At 49.7% G+C, this 23191-nt stretch overlaps 9 protein-coding genes across 9 annotated transcripts; 6 read left to right on the top strand and 3 right to left on the bottom strand.

Moving 5' to 3' along the window:
• Positions 1 to 143: 143 nt before the first annotated feature.
• On the top strand, positions 144 to 1093 carry ALT_5478 (clathrin light chain CLC1; the record flags this gene model as incomplete). The annotated part of the gene is made up of 4 exons (XM_033554765.2): positions 144 to 183; positions 246 to 481; positions 546 to 646; positions 742 to 1093. The coding sequence occupies 4 exons, from the start codon at positions 144 to 146 to the stop codon at positions 1091 to 1093; spliced, it is 729 nt and encodes a 242-aa protein (XP_033410656.1).
• A 559-nt stretch (positions 1094 to 1652) lies between these two features.
• Positions 1653 to 3177, bottom strand: ALT_5477 (Hsp90 co-chaperone CDC37; the record flags this gene model as incomplete). Its single annotated transcript, XM_033554766.2, has 2 exons — positions 1653 to 2157; positions 2219 to 3177. The coding sequence occupies 2 exons, from the start codon at positions 3175 to 3177 to the stop codon at positions 1653 to 1655; spliced, it is 1464 nt and encodes a 487-aa protein (XP_033410657.2).
• A 596-nt stretch (positions 3178 to 3773) lies between these two features.
• Positions 3774 to 6254, top strand: mdr2 (ATP-binding cassette permease mdr2; the record flags this gene model as incomplete). The annotated part of the gene is made up of 3 exons (XM_033554767.2): positions 3774 to 5015; positions 5069 to 5704; positions 5760 to 6254. The coding sequence occupies 3 exons, from the start codon at positions 3774 to 3776 to the stop codon at positions 6252 to 6254; spliced, it is 2373 nt and encodes a 790-aa protein (XP_033410658.1).
• Positions 6255 to 6843: 589 nt separating this feature from the next.
• On the top strand, positions 6844 to 10713 carry ALT_5475 (isotrichodermin C-15 hydroxylase; the record flags this gene model as incomplete). Its single annotated transcript, XM_089599917.1, has 5 exons — positions 6844 to 7022; positions 7119 to 7850; positions 9250 to 10210; positions 10268 to 10452; positions 10533 to 10713. The coding sequence occupies 5 exons, from the start codon at positions 6844 to 6846 to the stop codon at positions 10711 to 10713; spliced, it is 2238 nt and encodes a 745-aa protein (XP_089455794.1).
• Positions 10714 to 11096: 383 nt separating this feature from the next.
• ALT_5474 (uncharacterized protein) lies at positions 11097 to 13120 on the bottom strand (the record flags this gene model as incomplete). The annotated part of the gene is made up of 3 exons (XM_033554770.2): positions 11097 to 11541; positions 11602 to 11891; positions 11945 to 13120. The coding sequence occupies 3 exons, from the start codon at positions 13118 to 13120 to the stop codon at positions 11097 to 11099; spliced, it is 1911 nt and encodes a 636-aa protein (XP_033410661.2).
• Positions 13121 to 15419: 2299 nt separating this feature from the next.
• ALT_5473 (MDM34 family protein) lies at positions 15420 to 17182 on the top strand (the record flags this gene model as incomplete). The annotated part of the gene is made up of 2 exons (XM_033554771.2): positions 15420 to 15754; positions 15808 to 17182. 2 exons carry the CDS (start codon positions 15420 to 15422, stop codon positions 17180 to 17182), a joined length of 1710 nt encoding a protein of 569 aa, XP_033410662.2.
• A 764-nt stretch (positions 17183 to 17946) lies between these two features.
• On the top strand, positions 17947 to 19408 carry ALT_5472 (CCDC47 family protein; the record flags this gene model as incomplete). Its single annotated transcript, XM_033554772.1, has 3 exons — positions 17947 to 18013; positions 18105 to 18981; positions 19033 to 19408. 3 exons carry the CDS (start codon positions 17947 to 17949, stop codon positions 19406 to 19408), a joined length of 1320 nt encoding a protein of 439 aa, XP_033410663.1.
• A 624-nt stretch (positions 19409 to 20032) lies between these two features.
• ALT_5471 (chitin deacetylase) lies at positions 20033 to 20906 on the top strand (the record flags this gene model as incomplete). The annotated part of the gene is made up of 3 exons (XM_033554773.1): positions 20033 to 20370; positions 20424 to 20788; positions 20845 to 20906. 3 exons carry the CDS (start codon positions 20033 to 20035, stop codon positions 20904 to 20906), a joined length of 765 nt encoding a protein of 254 aa, XP_033410664.1.
• Positions 20907 to 21963: 1057 nt separating this feature from the next.
• ALT_5470 (nitroreductase family protein) lies at positions 21964 to 22716 on the bottom strand (the record flags this gene model as incomplete). Its single annotated transcript, XM_033554774.2, has 3 exons — positions 21964 to 22169; positions 22234 to 22348; positions 22408 to 22716. The coding sequence occupies 3 exons, from the start codon at positions 22714 to 22716 to the stop codon at positions 21964 to 21966; spliced, it is 630 nt and encodes a 209-aa protein (XP_033410665.2).
• Between the last annotated feature and the right edge of the window lie 475 nt (positions 22717 to 23191).

The following is a 23191-nucleotide window of genomic DNA, read 5'->3' as shown; positions in this document are numbered from 1 at the left end:
GCTCCAACAACACTCATTCACACCTCCTCAAAGCGCCAGCTGGAGCATTGTATTCAACCTTAACCTCATTTGCTTCATCCACATTGATCTACAGCACTTGCAGGCCAGTCCTGGGACTCTAACACCTCAATTACTACTCAAAAATGGCGGACCGTTTCCCCTCACTGGAGGACTTTTCTGCGGGTTGGTTGCCCGCAACAATCCCGCTAGTACCTGATTGACGATGCTAATCTGGATACACCCAGGCCAGACTGACGTCGTCGAAACCCACGGTGCATCGGATGAAAACGACTTCCTTGCTCGGGAGCGCGCTATTCTTGGAGATGACGCCGAACAATTTGCTACTGCTCAAGACCACGTTGCTACAGATATCGGTGATGATCTACTGGGTGGTGCGGAAGGAGCCGTAGTTGGCGAAGCAGCCCCTGAGGAAATCTCGGGATTTGAGTCTTCGTTTCCTGCTATAGAGACACATAATGAGGTATTATTTTGCTCGTCCTAGCGCCGAGGTCGTTTACGGAGCACTGACGCCCGCTCTTTAACAGCAAGTTGCTCCTGGTGGTACAATTACCGGAACAGGCGCGCCCTTCCCACCAACTGGCTATCCTTCGTACAAAGAGCCAGAAGAAGAGCCAGAGCCCGTCAGGTATGTCTCATAGCTTTTCCTGTCATGACGACGCTCCACTCCTGCTACTCTCGCCCGCCTGCGAGGATCCGTACGCTGACGATCGAATTGTGAAGGGAATGGCGTGAGAGACGAGACGCAGAAATCGCCCGCCGTGCAGAACTTTCGAACGAGAAGAAGGAGGCGACTATCAAGAAAGCTCGAGAGGACATTGACGATTTTTACGTATCTTACAACAACAAGACGGACAAGCTCCGGGCTCAAACCCGCGCTGATGCCGAACAATTCCTTGCCAACAGAGAAGACACCTCTGCCGGTGGCACCAGCTGGGAGCGCATCGCGAAGCTCGTCGACATCTCAGGAAAGGGCACCAAGGGTGGTGCCAGTGGTTCAGGCAAGGAGCGTTTCCGTGAGTTGCTACTAGATCTGAAGAAGGATCAGAATGCCCCAGGCGCTACTGGGATCTAGAGGTTGGACGCTGGTCGTTGACATGACAAGCAAGACGGAGGACGACGGATCATCGAGAGACTGAAAGAAATAAATTATCTAATGACAATACACCCCGTTTCATATCGTTGTCGCATCTTGCTCACGAACATCACTCCTCGCATTTTGATCCGCAATGAGTGGAGCGCGAGGTTTCTTACTTTTGATGGTCATGGTTGCGTATTCGCTTCAGCTGTAGCTTTTGGACCTTTACTACTGGCATATCCTTCTGGCACCCGTGTATTTAAACCTTGGTATTTTCCCTCCTCCTTATCATCTTCATTAGATGGACGTATGAATTACCTGCTCCTATGGTCGCCTTCCGTACGGCTTCACCATAGAGTATTTGCATAATTCGCCTGGGGTTAAACCTAGGTTAGCATGCAGTATATTGCCGACAAGGGGCACTTGTTACATGGTCTTGATTGAAATCCTTCAAAGCCGGAAAAAACAACCTCGGATACTGTCTGCAATACATTGAGCGAAATGGATGACTGAACTCACTCGGCTCAAAGAGTAACTATAACATTCACCAGTTGCGTTAATCCAACTCGGTAACATCTCCGCCAGGCTCACCGATCTCCTCAACATGCTTTCCCTTTCTGCCCTCAGCTTCAATTTCCTCAAGCTTCTTCCTGCCTTCTTCTGTGGTCGCATCAACGATGCCTTCCTCAAGGCTCAGCAACCCGCCAGCCCCGAGCTTCTCCACAACTTCTTCGGCCTCGTTGACGGGCATATTACCAAGTACTTTGTTGACTTCATCAAGGGATTCCGAGGCCAATGCCTTCTGCAAATCTTCCGAGAAAGACTCGAAGATCTTGCGAGCTTCAATCTCTGCCGGGTCATTGCTGTCTGCGGGTGGGATATTGATAGTGATCTTGGTGTTAGGATCAACGGCATGCAATTGAATCTGCTCTACTCCAGCAGGATCATTGGCAGCCGAGCTGTCTTTCGCGAGTTCCGCCGCACGGGTTTTGATTTTGTTGTAGGTTTCGTTCACATCGTTGCGGAAAAGTGTTGCCGCTTGATGGTCTTTCGTCGAGATACTATCGATCAGGCTATCTTAGCAACAATTCCACACACATTTAATGATCAATTTGAACTTACCGCTTGAAGAAAAGTGAGATCCCGTCTCGACCCAGAGAGCGGCAATACTGCAATAACAGCCCCTGGTGTACGCACTGACGAGCATACTCCTCCTTTCCTTCCATCTGGCTGTTGAAAGCTTCAACTAGAAGGCCATCCGTCTCTTTCTCTGCGACAATCTCCGGGTGGTCCGAGATAAATTGAAGCAATGCCCTATAGTCATTACGGTTGATGCGAGCAAACTTCTTGGCCAGATCGCTCGCTTTGACGTCGTCCGGGTCGACTTGCTCACTATCATCAGCTTTCGGGGCATCATCTTGTACTGAACGTGGATTTAGAAGTTCCACAGATTCTGATTTCGCCGTAGCCGGTGCCTTGCCCTTATCCTTTGATTTTGATACGTAGGATGTGTCGAATCCAGTATGCAGCATATCACTCGTAATCTTGCTGGACTCTTCCTTCTCCAGCTGCGCAAGACGAGACAGCAATTCTTTCTGTAACCCCTGAACTTTGTCCTGGTGGCCTTCTACCCCCTTGATGTATGCCTGGTATCGGTTATCGGGACTCGACTCGCCGATCTCCTTCTTAACTTGATCGACTAAAGAACTTAGCATCTGAGAGTACTTCGGCTGCTCCTTTTCGTGTGTATGAACGCCATCTGGTGGGACAGGTGCCTGGTCTTCAGCGGGGTTGCTTGCCGATTCCATCACGGCTTGAAAGACCAGCTCCTCAGGATCCCGTGAAGATCCTTCATGCTCACGAAGCAATGCGAGGAGCTTGTCTATACGTGAGAGGAGACCATCGTTGATAATTCGCTCGTACTTTAGAGTCTCAATCTCCATACGGCGCTGGTGCCGCTGCTGATGGATCTGAGCCTGCTTTGCTCTAATGAAGGAGCGCTTGTCGACATTAGGGTGAACCTCAATGTCCGAATCATCGGACAGTTCAAGAGCATCCCATTTGCTGTAGTCCAAAACCATCGCGGCGGTTGCTGGTAATATGTCTAACGAAAAGCTCTTGCTGGTATGTTATGAGGGGTGCGGCGGGGTAGAAACAAAGTATTAGGACAGTAATAGACAATGAATGATAAAGAGACAATTATGTTCACAAGATGTGCAATTCAAAAAAAAATTGCTAGAGGTTCATTAAGTCTGAATGACTCAAGCTATTCAACCAAGGCCAGCAAGATAATTAGTAGCTTCAAAACTAATGTAAACCTCAATATATATATAGGTCACATGCATCGAAAGCTCTCGATCAGCTTCGATTGCGGCCGAACCTCCGTGGAAAGCGGTTCGAGATGGCAGAATCTGGCGTTCTGGGAAAGCCGCTCTGCCGACTCCGATGCCTGTCCGACCGACCGAACAAGCATAGTTTCAACTTCAGCTGACGCTCGCATTTTACGTCGCATCAGCGTTGCAAGCACCTATCCATTCCTCGAGCAGCAATTGACCTCGACAGTGTCATGATCAGCACAACATTAGTGTTCCCGTGACGAGATATGGCATCCAGCTTCTCTTCCGTGACATCATTCTGAATCCCCGTCCAATTCCGCATCTTCTCTCCAAATTTCCAGATGCGCGGGATTAGATCGCTTCCCTGCTGGGCTCCTGGGTTGAGCACGAAGCGAGTTCCTCGACAAGGACTCTTTGCAGACCTATATCCCCACGCCTGCGTAATTTCCTCGACGCACAGCGCTCGCAATGGTCTGAGACAGTTTTCGGGTTGCTCCGGGTCAATAAGCAACAGTTGCAACCCGCGTCCGTATCAATCCGCAATCGCGTCCTCGTTATACGCCAGGGTCTATAGTAAAGGTTTTTTAACCATTCAACCGCGATTTGTGAGTACAGTCAGGCTGTTTTCTACCTCCCAGCGATCATTGGAGGCCAAGCCGAACGTCAAGTCGACCGGCGGTCAGGGAGTGAGGTCAGAGATACACCAGGATCAGGAGCATGAGGACATCGAGAAAGGTTTTGAGTTATCGGAGAGAGCCGCTCAGGCAGCACAGGTCAACCTCAGTGCGAAGCTCGCCAAAGATGGTGCTGCTGGAAAGAAGGCCGGGTTCAGGGAAATATGGAGGCTCTTACTGATCGCTCGACCGGAGGCGAAGAAGCTCGCCTTCGCCTTTCTTTTCTTGCTGGTATCGTCGGGAATTACAATGTCCATTCCATTTTCAATTGGAAAGATTATGGATACGGCCACAAAAGCGACTACAGAAGGTGGTAATGAGCTCTTCGGTCTGAGCCTTCCCATGTTCTATGGTGCGTTGGCTGGTATTCTCACTCTGGGCGCTGCGGCGAACTATGGTCGCATTATCATCCTGCGTATCGTTGGTGAGCGCATCGTCGCCAGACTTCGCTCGAAACTCTTCCGCCAGACGTTTGTGCAAGATGCAGAGTTCTTCGATGCGAATCGGGTCGGCGACTTGATTTCTCGTCTTAGCTCTGATACCATTATTGTCGGCAAGAGTATTACACAGAACTTGTCCGATGGACTGCGCGCGGCAGTTAGCGGTGCAGCAGGGTTCGGTTTAATGGCCTACGTCAGTCTCAAGCTCTCCAGTATACTGGCCCTCCTTCTCCCTCCTATCGGCCTTGGGGCGTTTTTCTACGGACGAGCGATTCGAAACCTGAGTCGTCAAATCCAGCGGAATCTTGGAACCCTGACTAAGATTGCGGAGGAGCGTCTGGGCAACGTCAAGACTAGCCAGTCCTTTGCTGGCGAGGTTCTCGAGGTTCGCCGGTATAACAATCAAGTGCGAAAGATTTTTGAACTTGGCAAAAGGGAATCCTTGATCAGTGCCACATTCTTTAGCTCCGTACGCAACTGTCACCCAACCCTACCGCTTATCATAGATCTAACTTTATCTAGACCGGGTTTGCTGGCAACATGACCATCCTGGCATTGCTCTACGTCGGAGGAGGCATGGTCCAATCTGGTGCCATAACCATTGGAGAATTAACTTCATTTCTGATGTACACGGCGTACGCAGGGTCAAGCATGTTCGGTCTTTCGAGCTTTTACTCTGAACTGATGAAAGGTGTCGGGGCAGCTAGTCGACTGTTCGAATTGCAGGATCGTCAGCCAACCATATCTCCAACCAAGGGCGAGAAGGTCGTTTCGGCGCGAGGTCCCATTCGCTTCGAAAACGTGACTTTTAGTTACCCGACTCGGCCTGCTGTCCCCATTTTTAAGGATCTCAATTTCGAAATTCCCCAAGGGACCAATGTTGCCATCGTTGGGCCCTCGGGAGGTGGAAAATCAACAATCGCTTCCATCTTGCTCCGTTTCTACTCTCCTACTGAAGGAAGAGTTCTGATTGGTGGCAAAGACATTACCCATATGAACGCCAAATCCCTTCGACGAAAGATTGGCATTGTCTCCCAAGAGCCTGTCCTATTTTCGGGGACCATCGCGGACAACATTGCGTATGGTAAGCCTCAGGCCAAACGGTCAGAGATTGTTGCAGCTGCGCGCAAGGCGAACTGTCAGTTTATAAGTGACTTTGTAAGTTATCCGACCTCCTTTTTGGTTTACACATGCAGCTGACTGTGTTGTCCAGCCGGATGGCCTTGACACCCAGGTGGGACCCCGAGGCGCTCAGCTTTCTGGTGGCCAGAAGCAGCGCATTGCCATTGCCCGGGCTCTGATCAAGGATCCTGATATTCTCATACTCGATGAAGCAACTTCTGCTCTTGATGCAGAGTCGGAAACTCTTGTGAACAGTGCTCTTACCGCGCTCCTTCGTGGTAACAATACTACCATCAGCATCGCTCATCGACTCTCTACTATTAAGAGATCCGATACGATTATTGTCCTTGGTCCCGACGGAAGGGTAGCCGAACAGGGCAGTTATGACGAGCTCAGTGCTCGCCCTGACGGCGCCTTCACAAAGTTGATGGAATGGCAGATGAGCGGCGGCGAGGTGACAGACCAGCGCGTAAACTCTCCTGCCAACCCGGTGGCGCAGGAAACCGATTGGGACATGCAGAGTGAGGATGTGACAGAGGTGTCCGAGGACACCAGCGTCCCCTCTGAGTCGCGTAAAAGTGATTAGTGCTTTAGATGGATTATCGGGGCCGGAGGCGCTCACATAGACTCCCTTGCATGCCCGCTTATTTCTTTCTGTTTCCTTACGTTAACTCCCCTCTTCGCGAGTTTGGCATCTTGATCTATAGAATATTCCCTTTGTGTCTATAAATTTCTTCTTAGACGGTCAATAGTGTCAAAGCTGGCGGCAAGCGTTATTGAAGAAATAGGTCCCTTGGGAAGACCTCATAACCGGGCATGTAGTGAGAAAATTAAAACTATACGCACAACCAGCGCGCTCACGAGTCGCATTCATCTGCAGCACTCTCAAACCGTAGAATTGAAATCGGTGATCGTCGAGTCTCCTCTCTGGAGTATTTCATAGGCTATCTCTCTATGCAACCGAAAATAAGGCAACAACACATGACGTCGCAGGTCACAAGTCTTGGCACTAATCCTCCTGACAGCACCTTTGACTGTCACTGCTAAGCACCTTGGCTTCATTGTGGGCTGAGGTTCGTGAAAGCCATCAAATGTTAACCATGGCTTGATTGCTTCCTTTTGCTTTATCCAGTTCGCATTGTTGGAAAGGACTGAACGAACCATATAGAACAGCAATGGATCGCATTCGGCGGTTGATCACTCGCCCACAGGCCTACGAGCCGATACAGCACCCTACGGGGGTTGATGACGACGATCATGGTTCAATCTCCCCTCGATCACAGCATGAATTGCCTTTCTCCAGATACGAATATGCTGTATTCTTTATTCTGGGGGTGTCAATGCTGTGGGCATGGTACGTTCCTCATACCTGTGTCACCTCCCTCCTCATCTGGCCCATGTCCTACCGATCTCACATGAAAGCTTTCTGACTCTGCCGTACTTGGATTAGGAACATGTTTCTTGCCGCTGCACCGTATTTCTATCTCCGTTTCCGGTCGGACAACTGGACAGCAACCCATTTCCAGCCCTCGATTCTGACAGTGTCAACCATCACTAACCTGGGGTCCGCGTTCATTCTCGCCAAACTGCAGAAAGGGGCCTCATACCCGAGACGAGTAACGCTTTCTCTACTTATAAATATTGTCGTCTTCTCGCTGTTGGCGCTTTCGACAGTCTTTATGAAAGATGTTGATGTCAAAGCCTACTTCAGCTTTCTGATGTTCATGGTATTCGGGGCAAGCTTAGCAACCGGCATCAATCAGAATGGCGTATTTGCCTATGTGTCTGGGTTCGGGAGAGAAGAATATACACAGGCCATTATGGCAGGACAGGGAGTAGCTGGCGTGCTTCCGTGTGTGGTGCAAATTATCTCTGCTTTGGCAGTGCCGGAGAGAAAGGGACAAAACTTGCCTCAGGCTTCATCAAAGTCCGCATTTATGTATTTCATCACTGCCACCGCCATTGCTGCTATTTCACTAGTCGCCTTCCTTTCCCTTGTCAGACGACGGTCGGGTATATCTCTACAGTTGACAGAGGAACTACACGATTCAATCTCCTCTGGTTATGCTCATAAGACGGTGAGTCTCTGGGTTTTGTTCAAGAAGCTACGGTTTCTTGCATCGGCTCTATTCCTTTGCTTTGCCATTACTATGGTGTACGCGGTGTTCACCGCAGAAATCGAGTCCGTACATCAAGATCCCAATCGTTCCCGGTTATTCTCTCGAGAAGTCTTCATTCCAGTGGCTTTTCTCTTTTGGAATGCCGGTGATCTAATTGGGAGAATGTCAGTCATTTTCCCCAGTCTTTCATTAGCCCATCGTCCTTGGGCCCTTTTCGTCATTTCTGTGGCCCGCCTTGGGTTCATCCCACTTTACCTGCTTTGTAATATTGGCGGGAGAAGGGCCATTGTACAGAGTGATTTCTTTTATCTCTTTGTCGTGCAGCTTTTGTTCGGGGTTTCCAATGGATACCTTGGCAGCAGCTGTATGATGGGAGCTGCTCAATGGGTTTCTGTGGATGAACGAGAGGCTGCTGGTGGGTTCATGAGCATGGTTCTTGTGGGTGGCTTGGCTGCAGGAAGTCTCATGAGCTTCCTTGTCGCCAACATATGAATGTCCTCTGGGAGGCAAGAGCATATAGACGGTATAGGCTTGACCTATAATATTCACGGATCATGACCATATAATGCTAGGTTCGTTACATTGTCCAATAAGAGGACTCGCCATTCCTCCTTGAGCACAAGGACATGAATGAGTATCCTGACTCACCTCCTTTGTTCTGTATTTCTCGGTAGCAACACCTCACTGCGCCCCGTACTCTGTGACAACCGCCCTCGCTTCTCTCCTGTCCACACATTTTCCTATCAAGGCTACCTTCAACGCCCGCGCTCTTTTCGCAGTCCACCTTCAAGTGTTGATTGGTTATCCCGCTTGAAGATAGTGCATTGTTGCACGTCGTTCTAGATATGATGGAATTCGGTTTTGAGATGGGCTCGACACTCTAGCTGCAGGTAAGGTAGAAGTGAGGGACAGTGAAGGATCAGTCCATGAGTAGACACCAGTGGCTGATCGTCAACCTGGCCTTTGTCCTCCTTCTGTTGTACTTGAGTGCGCCGTGATCTTATCATCGAATTAATTACTCTCAGACCACCGGTGATGATCGATGATCTGTCTCCAACAACATACTCTCGGTGTATACTTCACATTCCGCGGTCCTCATTCTCTAATCTGATGAGAAGCATCGCCGCATATCAAGATCTACTACAAGTAAAGTTCAATATTTAACTTGAAATGGTTCCGTGGATTCACGATATCTTCGATAGGCTAATGCTCCCGGCAATGCTGAGTTGGAGCATTCTTCTGGTTCGTAGAGAAGCAATCACAAACCGCAAGCTATCGTCGTCGAAAGCTGACCAGACAACAGGGCTCTATCTACCTGATCGGCCACTCAATCTATGCAGTATATTTTCATCCTTTGAGCCGATATCCAGGACCCAAAATTGCTGCTATATCTCCAATTGCTCTTCTTGTTTGGGAGATCTGTGGCAAAGTGCACTCAAAAGTTAAAGATCTTCACGACAGGTATGGCGACGTGGTCCGCATTGGTCCCAATGCCCTCGTCTACCGGGCTCCACAGGCCTGGAAGGAGATATACGGACACAGAACGAACAAGGGCCAAAGAACATTCCAAAAGGATCCTTCCCTCTATGTCCCGACACCTAATGGCGTGAACGCAATTATCACAGCGGCAGAGTCCGATCATATTCGCATGCGGCGGCTCCTCGCCCACGCATTCTCGGACAGGGCCCTACGGGAGCAGGAACCGCTACTGCACCTCTATGCCGATCTTCTCGTCCACAAGCTGCGCGAGCAACTCGATCATTCGCACTCGGAGGTCGTTGATATCGCCAGGTCTTACAACTACACCACGTTTGATCTCATCGGCGACCTCGCCTTTGGCGAGCCGTTTCACTGCCTGAAAGACAGCAAGTATCACTGGTGGGTATCCATCATGCTCGACGCAGTCAAGCTCAGCGTCTACCTCAAAGTTCTTTGGTTCTTCCCCTTCCTGAGCCCCTTGACGAAACTGCTGGTCCCGAGCTACCTGCATCATCGACGAGAGGCAAGTTTCCAGTTGACCGTGGAGAAAGTCAGCCGTCGGTTGGAGAGACAGACAAACCGCCCAGATTTCATCTCGTATATTCTCAGGCATAAAGACGACGAGAACCGCATGTCGCGGCAAGAAATCGACGCTAACGCCGCGACTTTGGTTCTGGCCGGCAGTGAGACCACAGCTGCATTGCTATCTGGGTGTACCTTCTATCTTCTGAAGAACCCGCCTGTCTACCGCCGACTGGTGACTGAGATCCGTAGCAGGTTCAAGGACCCATCGGAGATTCGGTTATCGTCTATCGCCGCGCTTTCTTATGTCAATGCCGTGCTGGATGAAAGCCTGAGAATCTATCCTCCAATCCCTGCGATGTTACCGCGGCTTGTTCCCGAGGAAGGGGCGATGATAAATGGAGAATACGTCCCTGCTGGGGTGAGATTGGGGCTCTATTGAACCCTCTTCGATTCCCTTCTGCTAACCCTGGAGTAGACATCGGTCTCAATATCTCTCTGGTCCACCTTCCACTCAAGCGCGAACTTCCACGACCCGGATTCCTTCATTCCTGAACGCTGGCTCGTTAGTCCTGAGGAAGAGGCAAATGGACGCTTTTCTATGGACAGGAAAGAGGCCTTTCAGCCCTTCTCATACGGGCCTCGCAATTGTCTTGGCCAACAGTAAGTGATTCAGCTCTGGAGCCAGATTCGAAACCTTCAATAGATTGCTCTCAATTCGTCAGATAAGTAATTCTTTCTAGCTTAGCAAATGCGGAAATGCAGCTCATCCTAGCCAAGGTCTTCTGGCATTTAGACATGGAACTATGCCCTGAAAGCGAGGACTGGGCTGCTCAGGAATCCTACAACTTGTGGAGTAGGCCTCCGCTGAAGGTTAGGATCTCTCGCGCCGATGGCAGGTATGAAGAAGACAGCATGGTATAGCTCAGCGCTGCCTTCAGGTAATGTAGCTTCACAAGTCGGTTTCCTCATCCATAATCAGCTGCGCACTTGGATTCATAGCTGGATTCTCCAGTTTGAAAAATGGGTTCAATGGCATGCAAGAATGAAATAGTGCTAGTTCCTCGGATTGCAGCCTAAATAGTCAAATTGAACATTTCCTCCACTCCAAAGATGAACATGATGGAAAAATGCAGAGCACGAAAATAGCGATGGCGGTGCGGATGCGAGGAGGTTGCTCGAAAACAAAAAATAATAATACAATGTCCGGTAAGATGCTACCATTGCGATGAACCCGTATGATTCTAATGTAACTAACTCCGAAATAAAATGACGCCTCCCAGATGCAGGTGTATCAATGATGCGGTTCAGAAAAAGTCCTCCTCGCTTAGCCACTGCGAGTCAATCGCGTAAGCTACCAGATCCGCAGCACAGCACATGTCTTTATGGCCACGTTCGAGATCTAGCAGGTCTAGAACAGACTTGAGTCTGTCCTCGAGTGACTTCTTTAAATCAGCAACCCTTTTGTTTGCTTCCGTGATATGCATTTGCCCAAGAAGTGGCTGCTTAGCTTTCTCGCCCGATTTTTTCGCCTGCTTCGTCTCGATATTTTTGTTGGGGGAGCAGGGGGCCAGTGGTGATCTTGTTGCGGCCGGTTGAGAGGGCTCGGTCTTGCCATTCTTGAGAAGGGTTTTTAGGATGAACAAAAGCCAAATGAGATTCGTTCGAGGCGCATATTCCGCCCAGATCCCTGGAATATCGGGGGTCTTTTCAGTGTCGACCGGATTTCCTGTGTATACCTCTGCGCGCATACTAGATATCAAGTTAATATCATGATTGCCGTACAATATGTTACGAAAGGGTCGGTCTTACTGCCTATACGTGTCCCTCAACAGAATCTCGTCCTCGTCTCGGCCGATGGCATCGAAAATTTGCTTCTTGTCAAGATCGGATGAAGCAATGTCCACAATCCGATCGGATTCCTCACTGGCTCGCAGCTCCGCGCGTGAGAGAGAGTAGTCAATGATCGTGGTTTCCAATGTGCTCAGGCCGAAGCCGCTGGTCCATGTTTGACGCATTATTTCGATATCGGATGGAGGCGCCATACAGCCATCCGAACGAGTTGTCTTGATACACACATTGCCGAGGTGAAGATCTCGGTGCTTTAACATGGTAAGACACTGGCTATTTCCGTGCATACTGTGCTAGTACTCACCTCGAACAGTGCATATTCTTCCGCTCGGGCGAGGGCCATTGCAACGCCCCAGAATATGTCATAAATTTGAAAGATCGACGACCAGGAGAATTTCTCCAATTCACAGCCGGCATCATCCATCTCCACTATCGCCCACAGCTGTTTATCCGGATACGCCCTTTTACTCGAGGGGTTAGGATTCATGCAATCGTCTTTTGTCTTTTTGTAATGATCCCACGCAGCTTGAAATGAGTCCGGAAATCGACCCTGAACGACGTGGATTTCTCGAAAACGAGCAAATCCTGGAATTGGATCCAAGTATTTGAGCATTTTGACCTCGGAGACGATTTCCTCAATGCTGGTAAATTTTTTCGAACCGGGGCCGCTCTGCGCTCGTAACGGTACGACTTTGAATACTCCATCTCCGTAGGCCCTTAAGCGCGCCAGCTTCGACTTGGACATCTCTTTCATGCAAACTTCCTCTCTCAATCGCAGCTTGTATACCTCTCCGTAAGACCCTTCGGCCAGTTTCACAACCTCAAGCGCATTGCCGGCTCGAGCAGCCCACGAGCTGAATTTCTGGACACCTTGAGCGGCAATCGGCGATACAGCCTCGTCAAGCACGGCGCGGACATACGCGTTGACTTTTGCGTCGGGGACGCAGCCTGAGGATAGACGTCGTGCGGACTTCTTCTGCGTCGTCTTCCTAGCTTTGCTGCCTGTAACAGTCTCATCTTTCTTCCCGCCCGTAGGTTCTGTCTCAAGTTTCCTCGGTGTTATTCTGACCTCTACCATTCTCTCATAGCGTTTCTCTGATTCCGGGGTATCATGCCCTGGCGAAGGAGTACAGGCGATCTTTGGGTCCACAGCCTCCAGTGTTGGTGTGGGCTTATGTTCCACTTCGTTCTCTTCATGCAAGGATTGTGCAGGTTCCTGCTCGTTCCCCGAGTCTGCAGGAGGTTCGTTCAATGTGACTTCAGCCAATTTCGCTTGTATGCAGTCCACAGCATGCTGAACTGATTTCTCTGTCGCCTTTTCCAGTGACTTTATTGGGCTGCGCTGTTCAAAGACCGCTCGTGGCGCATCGACTCTCCGTTTTCCATAGACTCTTCTTTGGGCACCGCGTGCTTTCGAGGTTGGTTTCGAATCCCATATTGTTGGGTAGGTTGCAGGCGTTGGTGAGGGCGGTACCAGCATCGTGATGTGCTATTAGTATCGGTTGATGTATGTATGTTGGACTTTCAGGGAATCGGGCCATTAATTGGTTTATCTTGCTGTTGATTCAGGTATTCATAAGAGGACAATCTGGACGTCAGGGCTATTGATGTATTGCCCAACCCGGACTAGTGACGGAGTTGCCCGGTGAACCCCTGGCATTCGGTGGTTTCACGTGACTCGATGTATATACATGGGTTTTTCATTGTTGGTTCATGATTCAACCCTTGTGTGACAGGAACTTATTCGACAGACACTTCTTATTAAATGAAGGCTTGCAGACTTGATTCAGGACACCCGTGCTCTTGTATCCTGCCAAGTGGGATGATAGCTGCGAGTAGACACATTCCCGCTGTTATCTCGAGGGCCGCAGACCTACTCCATAAGGATGGAAGATACATCGTACGGAGTAAAAGGTGGGACTAATTCACTAGGGCCATATAGCCTACTACCTGATACATGATACGCGCATTCCTAAGGTGATATGATATGGCCATTATCTGATAGTTCACTAATTGAACAGAAGAAGAGAGCCTCAGTCATTCATTGCGAGTATGCGATCCGCGTGATCAGACTCGGTTGCGCAAGGACATCCGCATGCCAAATAAAAAAGTTTTGGACCTCATGTTCATAGCGCAGAACTACCCAGGGCCATGTATGGTATGAGGCCGCGCCTTTGTGGAAGTACAGACAGAGGATGACTGTCAGATCGTGCAAGAAAAGCACATGAGACGTCCCTCAAACATGGGCATAGCCGTGATGGAAACATACCATGGACAGCTTTGTGCTGTAGTCATTGACCAGTGCAGTCATCACCAGCGTTCAATTATCACCCTCAGACGGACATCGCCAAGTCCATTCAGCGAGGTTGCGCAGAAAGATTGGCAGAACGGCTGGCTCCTCAAGCAATTTCCCTGTAGACCTCTTTTTTGGGAAAACTAGACCCGAGAGCAGCGGGAAAGGAATCTGGCGCCCGATGATCTTAAGCTCTTAGCCAAAGCATAACTGTCCGGCGGCGTGATTGCAATTGATGTTTTCTGTCACTCCTGTCACATACGAAACCTTCCAAAACAACCATCATGATGAAGGTTTAATGACGGGATAACTTGGGACGGGCTTGTTAACTAAAATCAATGCAAGGGAAGTGGTGGTCTTAAGATCTGCACTATTGCAACTGGTTATGGCCCGTTGGTTGCCCGCCAGATGTTCCAGAACCCGTCTGAAATGAGGCTAGTCATTGAAAATTGTCACAGATCTTTGCCGGGTGCTGACAATACAGAATAACTAAAGAGCTTGGATTAATTGAAACAAGGAGGTGCAGGTGCGGGGAGAGAATTATAATTGTCATTGAAGATTGAAGACTGTCGAACGGAGACAGTGCATAACTTCCCGTATACCTAGTCTAAGGTAGTTCTAGCCAGAGGATGGGAAACACAGAATCTTCTGAATAATAATGTCTACGGAAAACTCGGGGTAGGCCGGAACAGAAGATGGCGGGTTTGATGGAGTCCTGGGGATAAATGGAGTCATCTTACTATTATTATTGTTGCATTATTACTTGCGGCGAGATCTCTAATTAATTTAGTATGCCTGAGCGACTCCATAATTGTGCATATCATTATCACTAGAAATAATATTACTAACTAAGTAGGTAATAATGGAGGGAACCTGCATGAGGAGTGTGGTAGAAGCCGACTGAGAGTGACGTATTTTTTGTTTTCGTTCCTATTTTCGCTTTTTTCTTCCCGCCCCCTTGAGGATTGTAAGACGGATACGGATAATACAACCACTGAGTATAGTGCCAAAAAACAATATCAACTCTATCAGTCCTTGTTTGTAGTTCTGCAGCTTTTCAGTAATCATTGACATGGGCTAAGCGTAAAAACTAGACCACGACCTCAAGATCATTGATTAAATCGAACCTCATCATCAGGTGTCGCGTGGATCACGCGAGTCAACTTGCCATCTGGGTACTTTACCCACTGTACCGCCGGGAGCCCCTGCGACCTCGGGAATCCTCGCTTCAACCATCATTTTTCACTCCTCTTTCTTCCTTTCGCATGAACCCATAGCCTCATTGCTCTTTCATCGCATCAACTCCTCCTCGCATCCCATATTCTATCCATCTCTTCTTTCCCGTTTCATCCTCTTCCTCACTTTCTCTTATTCCCTTTACGCCTTACCTGTCACTTACCCGTCATTCAAGGACGGACATAATTTTTTTCTTAGCGCGCCGTGGGTTCCGTCAGCTAACCCTTCCATCTTCGCTCAATGCTTTGCTATGGCGTTCAACTTCAACTGGTCGCCGCTTATGGCGGATGCGAGTTTCTACACTCGTGCGCAAGATTTATTAACGGCTGCGCTCAATAAGTCGCCGAAACCGCCCATCATCGTCGACGATATCATCGTAACGGAACTCAACCTTGGTTCCATCCCCCCGGAGCTGGAGATCTTGGAGATTGGAGACCTGGCGGAGGACCGGTTTCGAGGCATCTTCAAGATGTCCTATACGGGAGACGCATTTCTGACTCTCAAAACGCGAGTCCAAGCGAATCCGCTGAATACATATCTCCTCACACGACCATCCTTTGCAACGCCCCGACCTCTGGCTGCAGCGTAAGTGGCGTAGATTTCGCTGTCGCCTCTGCATGAGCTGACCCTTTCTCCAGTACTCCTCTGACAATACCTCTCCAAATCACTCTTTCCGATTTTAAATTATCCGGCTTCGTCATCTTGGTCTTCTCGAAACAAAAAGGAATCACCGTGGTTTTCCGAAACGATCCGCTCGAATCACTCAAGGTCTCTTCGACTTTCGACTCTATCCCGTTTGTGCGCGATTTCCTGCAGAAGGAAATTGAAGCGCAGCTTCGCATCCTCTTTATGGATGAGTTGCCCGCTATCATCCATCGATTGTCGCTTCGATTGTGGGTTCCGGAGTACCGAGCTGGAGAGGAATTGCAGACTCAAACGGAAAGCGCAAATGGCGAAGGACCTGGTCAAGACCCTCTTGCCAGCCCGCCACAAGATCCCGTCGACGCTCTAGGAAACGCTTTGAACGAGTCGGAAATCGAATCGCTTTCACTGGATTCGTCTGTCGAAACCCATTCACTGTTTTCTCAGAAAAACCTTTTGCGTTTGGCTGCCCTTACGGACTCTCAACGGACACTATCACTCTTCACCCCTTCCATCAGGGAGGTGGTTTACCGCGCATGGACCTCGCCTTCAGATCAGACCGATGCCTCCGGAAGCGTGACGTCACCCTTCAGTCCCGTCCTTTCCAGAACACAGTCCCAGGTTGGCAGTATGTCGTCCTTCCCAGATTCGGCCAGCATGGTTTCGAGCCAGGGTCGGTCTTCGACACCTTCCCACACCTTTAGCGGATATGGCTTGAGTCTAGGGGCTGGCCGTCATTCGAAGGCTCATGCTCGAAAGCGAAAGAAGCGCGTTGTCGATCTGCGTCGCCCAAAGACCACTGATGACGCATCAAGCGTGAGCGATGAGAGCGCATTTAGCGAGTCGACCAGCGCTCCCTCTATCTGCTCAGCCCCTCTGCCAGTCCTAGATGAACAGACCGATGATCCGGTGACGCCGCCCTTGTCCCCGGATAGTGATCTAAACCTTCCTGCCATCCCCGAACGACACCGTATGAGTATCTCTCGGCCTGCGCTCCGCCGTGAGGTTGCGTCAGCGATGATCCGCGATACGGCAGAATCTAAACCATCGTCCGATCCTGTTGTTCAGGACGAGGACCTGAGCGCCACTCCGCGTGCCACTGTGCGCACCCATCCTGCGTCTGGTCTTGAAAAGGGAAACCAGGCCACTGGTTCGTCCGCAGGGTCATCGCGACAGCTACCCTCCACGATTCTTCCGTTTATCAATGACAGTCCTACTGGCGGGGTTGTCGACCAGGCCTTGGTTGAAAGGCTCGCCGGAGAGATTGCTCGTCGCATGCGAGACGAGAAATTCATGGCAAGCAACGCATGCGGCCCTTTTTGGGACCGCCACAGCCAAGAAGAGTCTCCTCCGCCGGCCTATGGCCATTGATTCATATTGTTCTGGACCCCCAAGTCCCTTGTTCTTCTCTTCTTCCTTCCATGGCCCTGTGCCTCAAAATCCAGCAAGTCTGGGAACTTAATGACCGATACGACAATGCCTTTAATTGCTGGTTATTTCGACTATCTTATTCATCTTGGTGTCTCTTTTGAAGCGGGTTCTAGACTTTCTGTGTGATGAACTGTATTTCTAAAAGATTTCGGCGTTCTTTTTTGTCTTCTGTGCGGTGTTTCTTGTATTTTGCGCAGGATACCACTCCTTCACTCACTCGTTTGTCCGAACTGTATATCTGTCTCTGACGTCTCACTCACCCACTCACTTTCTCTCGTTCATATATCTCTTTGTTCCTCTTATATCTAACGTGGTAGCGACTAGCCGTTGGTATTCGGCATAGGATGGGATGGGATGGCGGAATCGAAATTGTGTTGATTCAAGCTTCAATATTACTGGCAACAATTCCTTATTTGCTGCTGAAACGTAAACTACATGAGCACATCCCATTTTCACTATTGATGTCAAGTCTTTGTGTCTAGACAAAGCTCGGTGCTCTCATTGGTATCACTCTTATCTTGTGGTTATGTCAACGGAGCTGCCCAGACTTCGGCTCCCGCTCCACAGACTAAACCACCTTAGCGCAGCTCCGATCGCGAACGTCAAATCGACCCCAACCCTTTCCCTCCTTCTTCGCTTCCTCACTCTCTCTCTCCTCTGCCACGTTGCGACAGGGTTCCGTTTGATCTGGTCTTCCTTCCACAATGGCTGGCATGCTAAAGAATATGTTTGGCGGCTCTCAGCCGTCAGATCCAGCCAAAGTCGAGGATGGTGAGTGCTGCCCCATTGGTTCTGGGAAAGCATCGTATGCTCCTTTTCCCTGTTGTCATGCTCCCCTGACCTGTTCTTGTCGCTTTCATAGATTTCGCCGACTTTGTGAAGGCTCCCGAGCCGTCCCCTGCATCCATAGTAGCGGGGTCGTCGTCGGTCCCCGCCCTCGACACCCAGGGTGCCACCGCGGTTCCCTACACAAAATGGTACCGAGTTTGGGAGCGGACCTCTCCCAAGGACTTCATGCAGGAAGCAATGGTCATGCCATTGATCCTTCTGATTGTTGTATTTCACCTCTGGGGCACGCGCAAGAATAGACGGAGAGCTAGGGAATGGGCTCAGGCTCATGCGCCGGCTCTCCAGAGCGAGTTCGCGGTCGTGGGACTCGATGGCGTCCACAAATCCACCGGCGAGGCCGATTCTGCTTCTGCGGAATTGATCTCCCCGGAGTCCATTCTGAAGGAGAAGTCTGCGCAGGAATTCATTTCCTATGCCACCGGCAGACAGAACGTCGCCTTCGTTGACATGTCTATCAAGTTGCCCAAGCGGCACAACCCCATCATTTACTGGTCCGATTATGCTCTCAGCTTTTTCTTCGACAGCTGGCAGGCTCCTACCGAGACATTCGAGGCAGTCGCCTACACCTTTGATGGCAGGGAAAAGGATCTTGTTCCCGTACCCGCCAACGATACTTCGTCCCTGAAGGTGAATAACTCGGCCTACGACGGTTTCATCTGGGCTGTTGTGCACAAGAACCACATGCGCAAGTTCCGCCTGGATCGGTACGATGCGTCGATGACCTTTACCAAGGACAATGCCAAGCTACCGTCCTGGGTTACCGTTATGACAGAAAGTGCCGAAATCACCGATACTCTCCTCACTCCTGAATTGATCCAGGCTATCGAGAAGGCTGGAGACTCTTTCAGATATTTCATTGTCACTGACCAGCCCATCGACAAGCCCTTGAAGTGAGTCATTCCTTGGTTAAAAAGGAACATCGAGACTAATACTACTTCCAGAATCGAGGAGACTACACCCCGGAAGCGCATTCATTATTCCATCTCTCTCCCCTCGTCTGCCTCTGGTTACTCCGCCACCATGCCGCTGTTCAACCAGTTCCTTCGCTTTACTGACAAGCTTGTTGCGTCTGCTCATTTCCGTCCGGAGGTGATGCGCAAGATCAAGCACGTCCGTGAAGAAGAGATCAAGAAGCTTCGCCGCGCTGACGAGGAAGAAAAGGCAGAGGAGCGCAGGCTGGCAGCTGAGAAGATCAAGAAGGAGGAGCGAGAGCGACTTCTCCGTGGCATGACTGCCGAAGAGCAGCGCAAGTTCCTTGAACGCGAATCGCAAAAGGGCCAGAGACGTTCTATGAAGAAGTACACCAAAAGAGCATGATCGCTCTTATATTTGTTCCGATATTGGAAATCGTCCGTCTTCCTTCGGTCCTCCTTACCTTTATATCTATGTATTCATAAATATATTTGTCATGTGCGGGTGCGCGATGTAGCTGGGATTCGGAAGATGATGAAAAGCTTTCTTGATGGAATGCTGACTTGGCAAAGATATACTTTCGAAAATCATTTACGAAAATCATGCACTTGGCCTTTTTATGTCATTCATAATCTTCCTGTTCGAAAAGGTGGTAGTCCATAAAGTGCATGCTCTAACATCTCCCTCAAGACCCTTGAAAGAGCATGCTTCTCTACATCATTAGAAGTCTTCATCGCCTCCTTCCCATATTCTTTCCACTCAAACTGCAAGTACAATCCTCGCAAACGATGCAGCAGGCATGCCTTCCTTATCCCGCACTACGCCTTCCTCGTCTTCCCTTCTCTATCTCTGGCAAAAGGCTATAAATGTTCTGCGCCGAGTGTACTGTGTCCAATGCTGATTCCCTTCTTCTTCTCACTGTTCCTATCCAGACCTCTAGACTCTTACCTATACCACTAACTGAAGCACTATCAATATTTCACACTCGTTATTCATTCTTACTCGTTCGCTTAGCTGCCGGTCGTCATCATGGTTTCCTCTCGCTTCTGGGCTATGTCCGTTCTTTTCCTCTCTGCCTCAAACCTTGGTCGCGAAAGCTGGGCATCTCCTCTAAACGGGACCATCGGAAAGCGAAACTCGCCTGTGCCCTTCGGAGCCATCTTGGACAGATGCGTCATTCCTGGAACGGTCGCTTTGACCTTCGACGACGGACCGTTCGTCTACACTTCCGATCTCCTGGAACTCCTCAGTGCATACGGTGCGCGATCGACCTTTTTCCTTAATGGCCAAAACAAAGGGAGCTTTCATGGTGACGCAGCTGTCGTGCGGCGTATTTTCGAAGAAGGCCATCAGATTGGTTCGCATACGTACGTATTCCCCGGTTCAATCATCCAATGCAGGAGCTCACAGTTGTGCTTAGCTGGGGCCATCCTTATCTCACCTCATTGGACTATCCTGCCATTGTTGCGCAGATGACCCAATTGGAAGATGCCTTCATGCAAGTCCTAGGATTCTATCCGACATACATGAGGCCGCCTTTCCTCGCTTTCAATGGGGAGGTGTTGTCGGCCATGGGTGACCTGGGGTACCATGTCATCAGTGCGAGTATCGACACGAAGGACTATGAGAATGACCATCCCGATTTGATCTCCCGCAGCTTTGAAAAGTTCCGGGCCGAGTTGAACGCCGGCGGAAGCATCATCCTGTCCCACGACGTGCATGAACAAACCGTACATACGTTGACAAGGGCAATGCTTGAGGAGATCCGCGCGAGAGGATTGCAGAGTATGTGTCTATTGACAATGTGATTTACACTTATCAAATGCTAATCCGTGCGACAGCGGTCACTGTTGGAGATTGCTTGGGGGATCCGGAGGCATTTTGGTACCGAACATCGCGATGAGTCACGGGTCCTTGTAGTTAGTTTGTGCTTGTCGCCTTTGATTGCCGTTCATTGTTTTACACCCTCTTCAGGGATCAATGATTGATTTGGAGCTTTCGCCTTTGGTTAATTGTTCTGCTGTGTTGAACATGCCTCATTTGACTGTTTGTCGCGTACGGTAACTTTACTAAGTTATCTCTTATTGTACGGACTAGGTAGCAGTTAGGTTTAATGTATGTATACAACGAACGATCTTCGGCTCAAACTCGGAAAACCCTCGCATTTTCCCCCTTTGATACCATTCTCTCGCCACTCAGGAGAAATTTTGCACCGTGTTAATTTTATTTTGTTTATTGGACTGGCGGTCCGAGCTGTTTAGAGGTATAAATGTAAAGAATGCTCGAAGCTGGTCAAAATGGTTGTCCGAGTGCTCCTGATTTCACGTTAACGTCACGTCTTTTTTTTGGGCCGTCACCCGACATTACCAGCGGCGAAGAAGAGAACCATTCTTCTCTACCCAAACATTTTACCAGGTCTCAATTTGAATTTCTGCATTGAGAAAAGGCTCCACGGTGAAACTACCAGTTATCCATTCGAAACGTCCTCTACCTGCTCCACTGAATATCGGACATCGAATCTTGAACACCGAGCATCCTATACTTCTACGGCTTCCGCCGCCTCCACCAATTAATTATATACAACCCACGATGGGCGACCTCCGCACCAAACTCAAGCGGATACTGAGTCTCAAGGCACTTCGTCAACGATTATCAGATGCGGGATGGGTCCTAGCCGCCAAGCAAGACCTGGACGATACTTATGATTTTCCTCAGAGTCGATATGCGGGCCAGGGGTATGATAACTACAACTTTCCTGCGTCCAGGTGGGCGGGACAAGGGTATCAACAAAGATAAATCATATTGCCTCCGGATGTTTTGACGTCAAGTGTGGTCAGTGCAGTGATGAGTGATGACCTTCATGCTGGGTATATCTCTATATGTATTATTGTATATATAATCTCTAATCTAAATCTCTTTAATCGCATCTAGTGTAGTGGCTCGAGGATGAGGTCGGGTTGTCATAGTTTGCCAAAGATCTTAACCCGCTCTTCGATGGGTTTCTGGGTCTTCTCGCCTGGCTCGCCCTCGGGGCTACCGAAGACAAGTTGTGCGATGAGGCGCCACTCCGAGGGGATGTCCCATTGTTTGGCGACGGGGGTGTCGATGAGGGGATTGTAGTGTTGGAGGTTTGCGCCGAAACCGAGGGACTCGAGGGCTGTCCAGACTGTTTCGTGCATATTAGTATGCGCATGTGTGCAAGTGCAGCTGATAGGGGGAGAAGAACGTACGGAAGTACTGGTGCATGGCATTCGAGTGCTCTGCCCAGGGCTGGAAGTGCTCCTTGTAGGTTGCGAATTTCTCGGAGAAGGGCTTGATGTGTGCTGGGTCTTCGTAGAAGAGGATCTGTAGCGATGGGTTAGCTTTATAGTGGCCTCTAAGGGATTCGTGGCAGGGAGACATACCGTTCCAACACCATTCTTCATCCCCTGCAGCTTAGGGAGGGTCTGGTTCTTCCATGTCGCCTCGGGCACGGCGCCGCTCTGGACGAGCTGCATGAAGGTGTCGATGACGATTTCCCAGAGGCGCTCGTGCTCGGCGTGCAGAAGAACCACAAGCCGCGTGGACTGGGTGTTGAAGGAGCTGGGGATGTGCTGGATGGCTGCGTTGACGACCTCTTCGATTTTGGAGTCGGGCACGGGGCTGTTCTTGCCGAGTTTGTAGATAGTGCGGCGGGCTTTGGCTAGCTCGATGAGCGTGTCGGTGTTGGACATCTTGGTCGGTGTTGCTTTGGTCTGGGACGAAGCGAAGGGCCTATGTACTCTTGATAGTGTGGATGGAATGAGAGTTGCTCTGCTGGTCGTCTGGATGGGGAGACGAAGGAATGAAGTCAAAGGTGAACGAGAGAGGAGTCGCGGGGATGCCATGATCTTATATTTGTATTTGTACTTGAGCTTGTGCAGAAAGTGAACGGAAGATAATTCCGTACAGTCGAGGGACCGTTATATATTTTTCGAGAGTCGGATATGCTATAGAAAGAGCCACTCCACGTGGGATAATGTTGATATAATTTGTAGTCACCAATATCTAAGCAAGCACGGAATTACGGAATTATGGATTATTAATGTTTTTCATCCGATAGTTCAACGGAGCTAATCAGATCGAAGGTATCTGCTAATATACAGATACAGCAGTCTATAGACATAGAATCCCTATTTCTAATGATTTCTGCAATGAGCAGGTTTCAAT

The sequence above is a fragment of the Aspergillus lentulus genome, assembly GCF_001445615.1.
Source record: "Aspergillus lentulus DNA, contig: Alt09, strain: IFM 54703, whole genome shotgun sequence".
NCBI lineage: Eukaryota > Fungi > Ascomycota > Eurotiomycetes > Eurotiales > Aspergillaceae > Aspergillus > Aspergillus lentulus.
The sequence above is the reverse complement of the archived record's forward strand: the minus strand, read 5'-3'. Positions and strand labels throughout refer to the sequence as shown.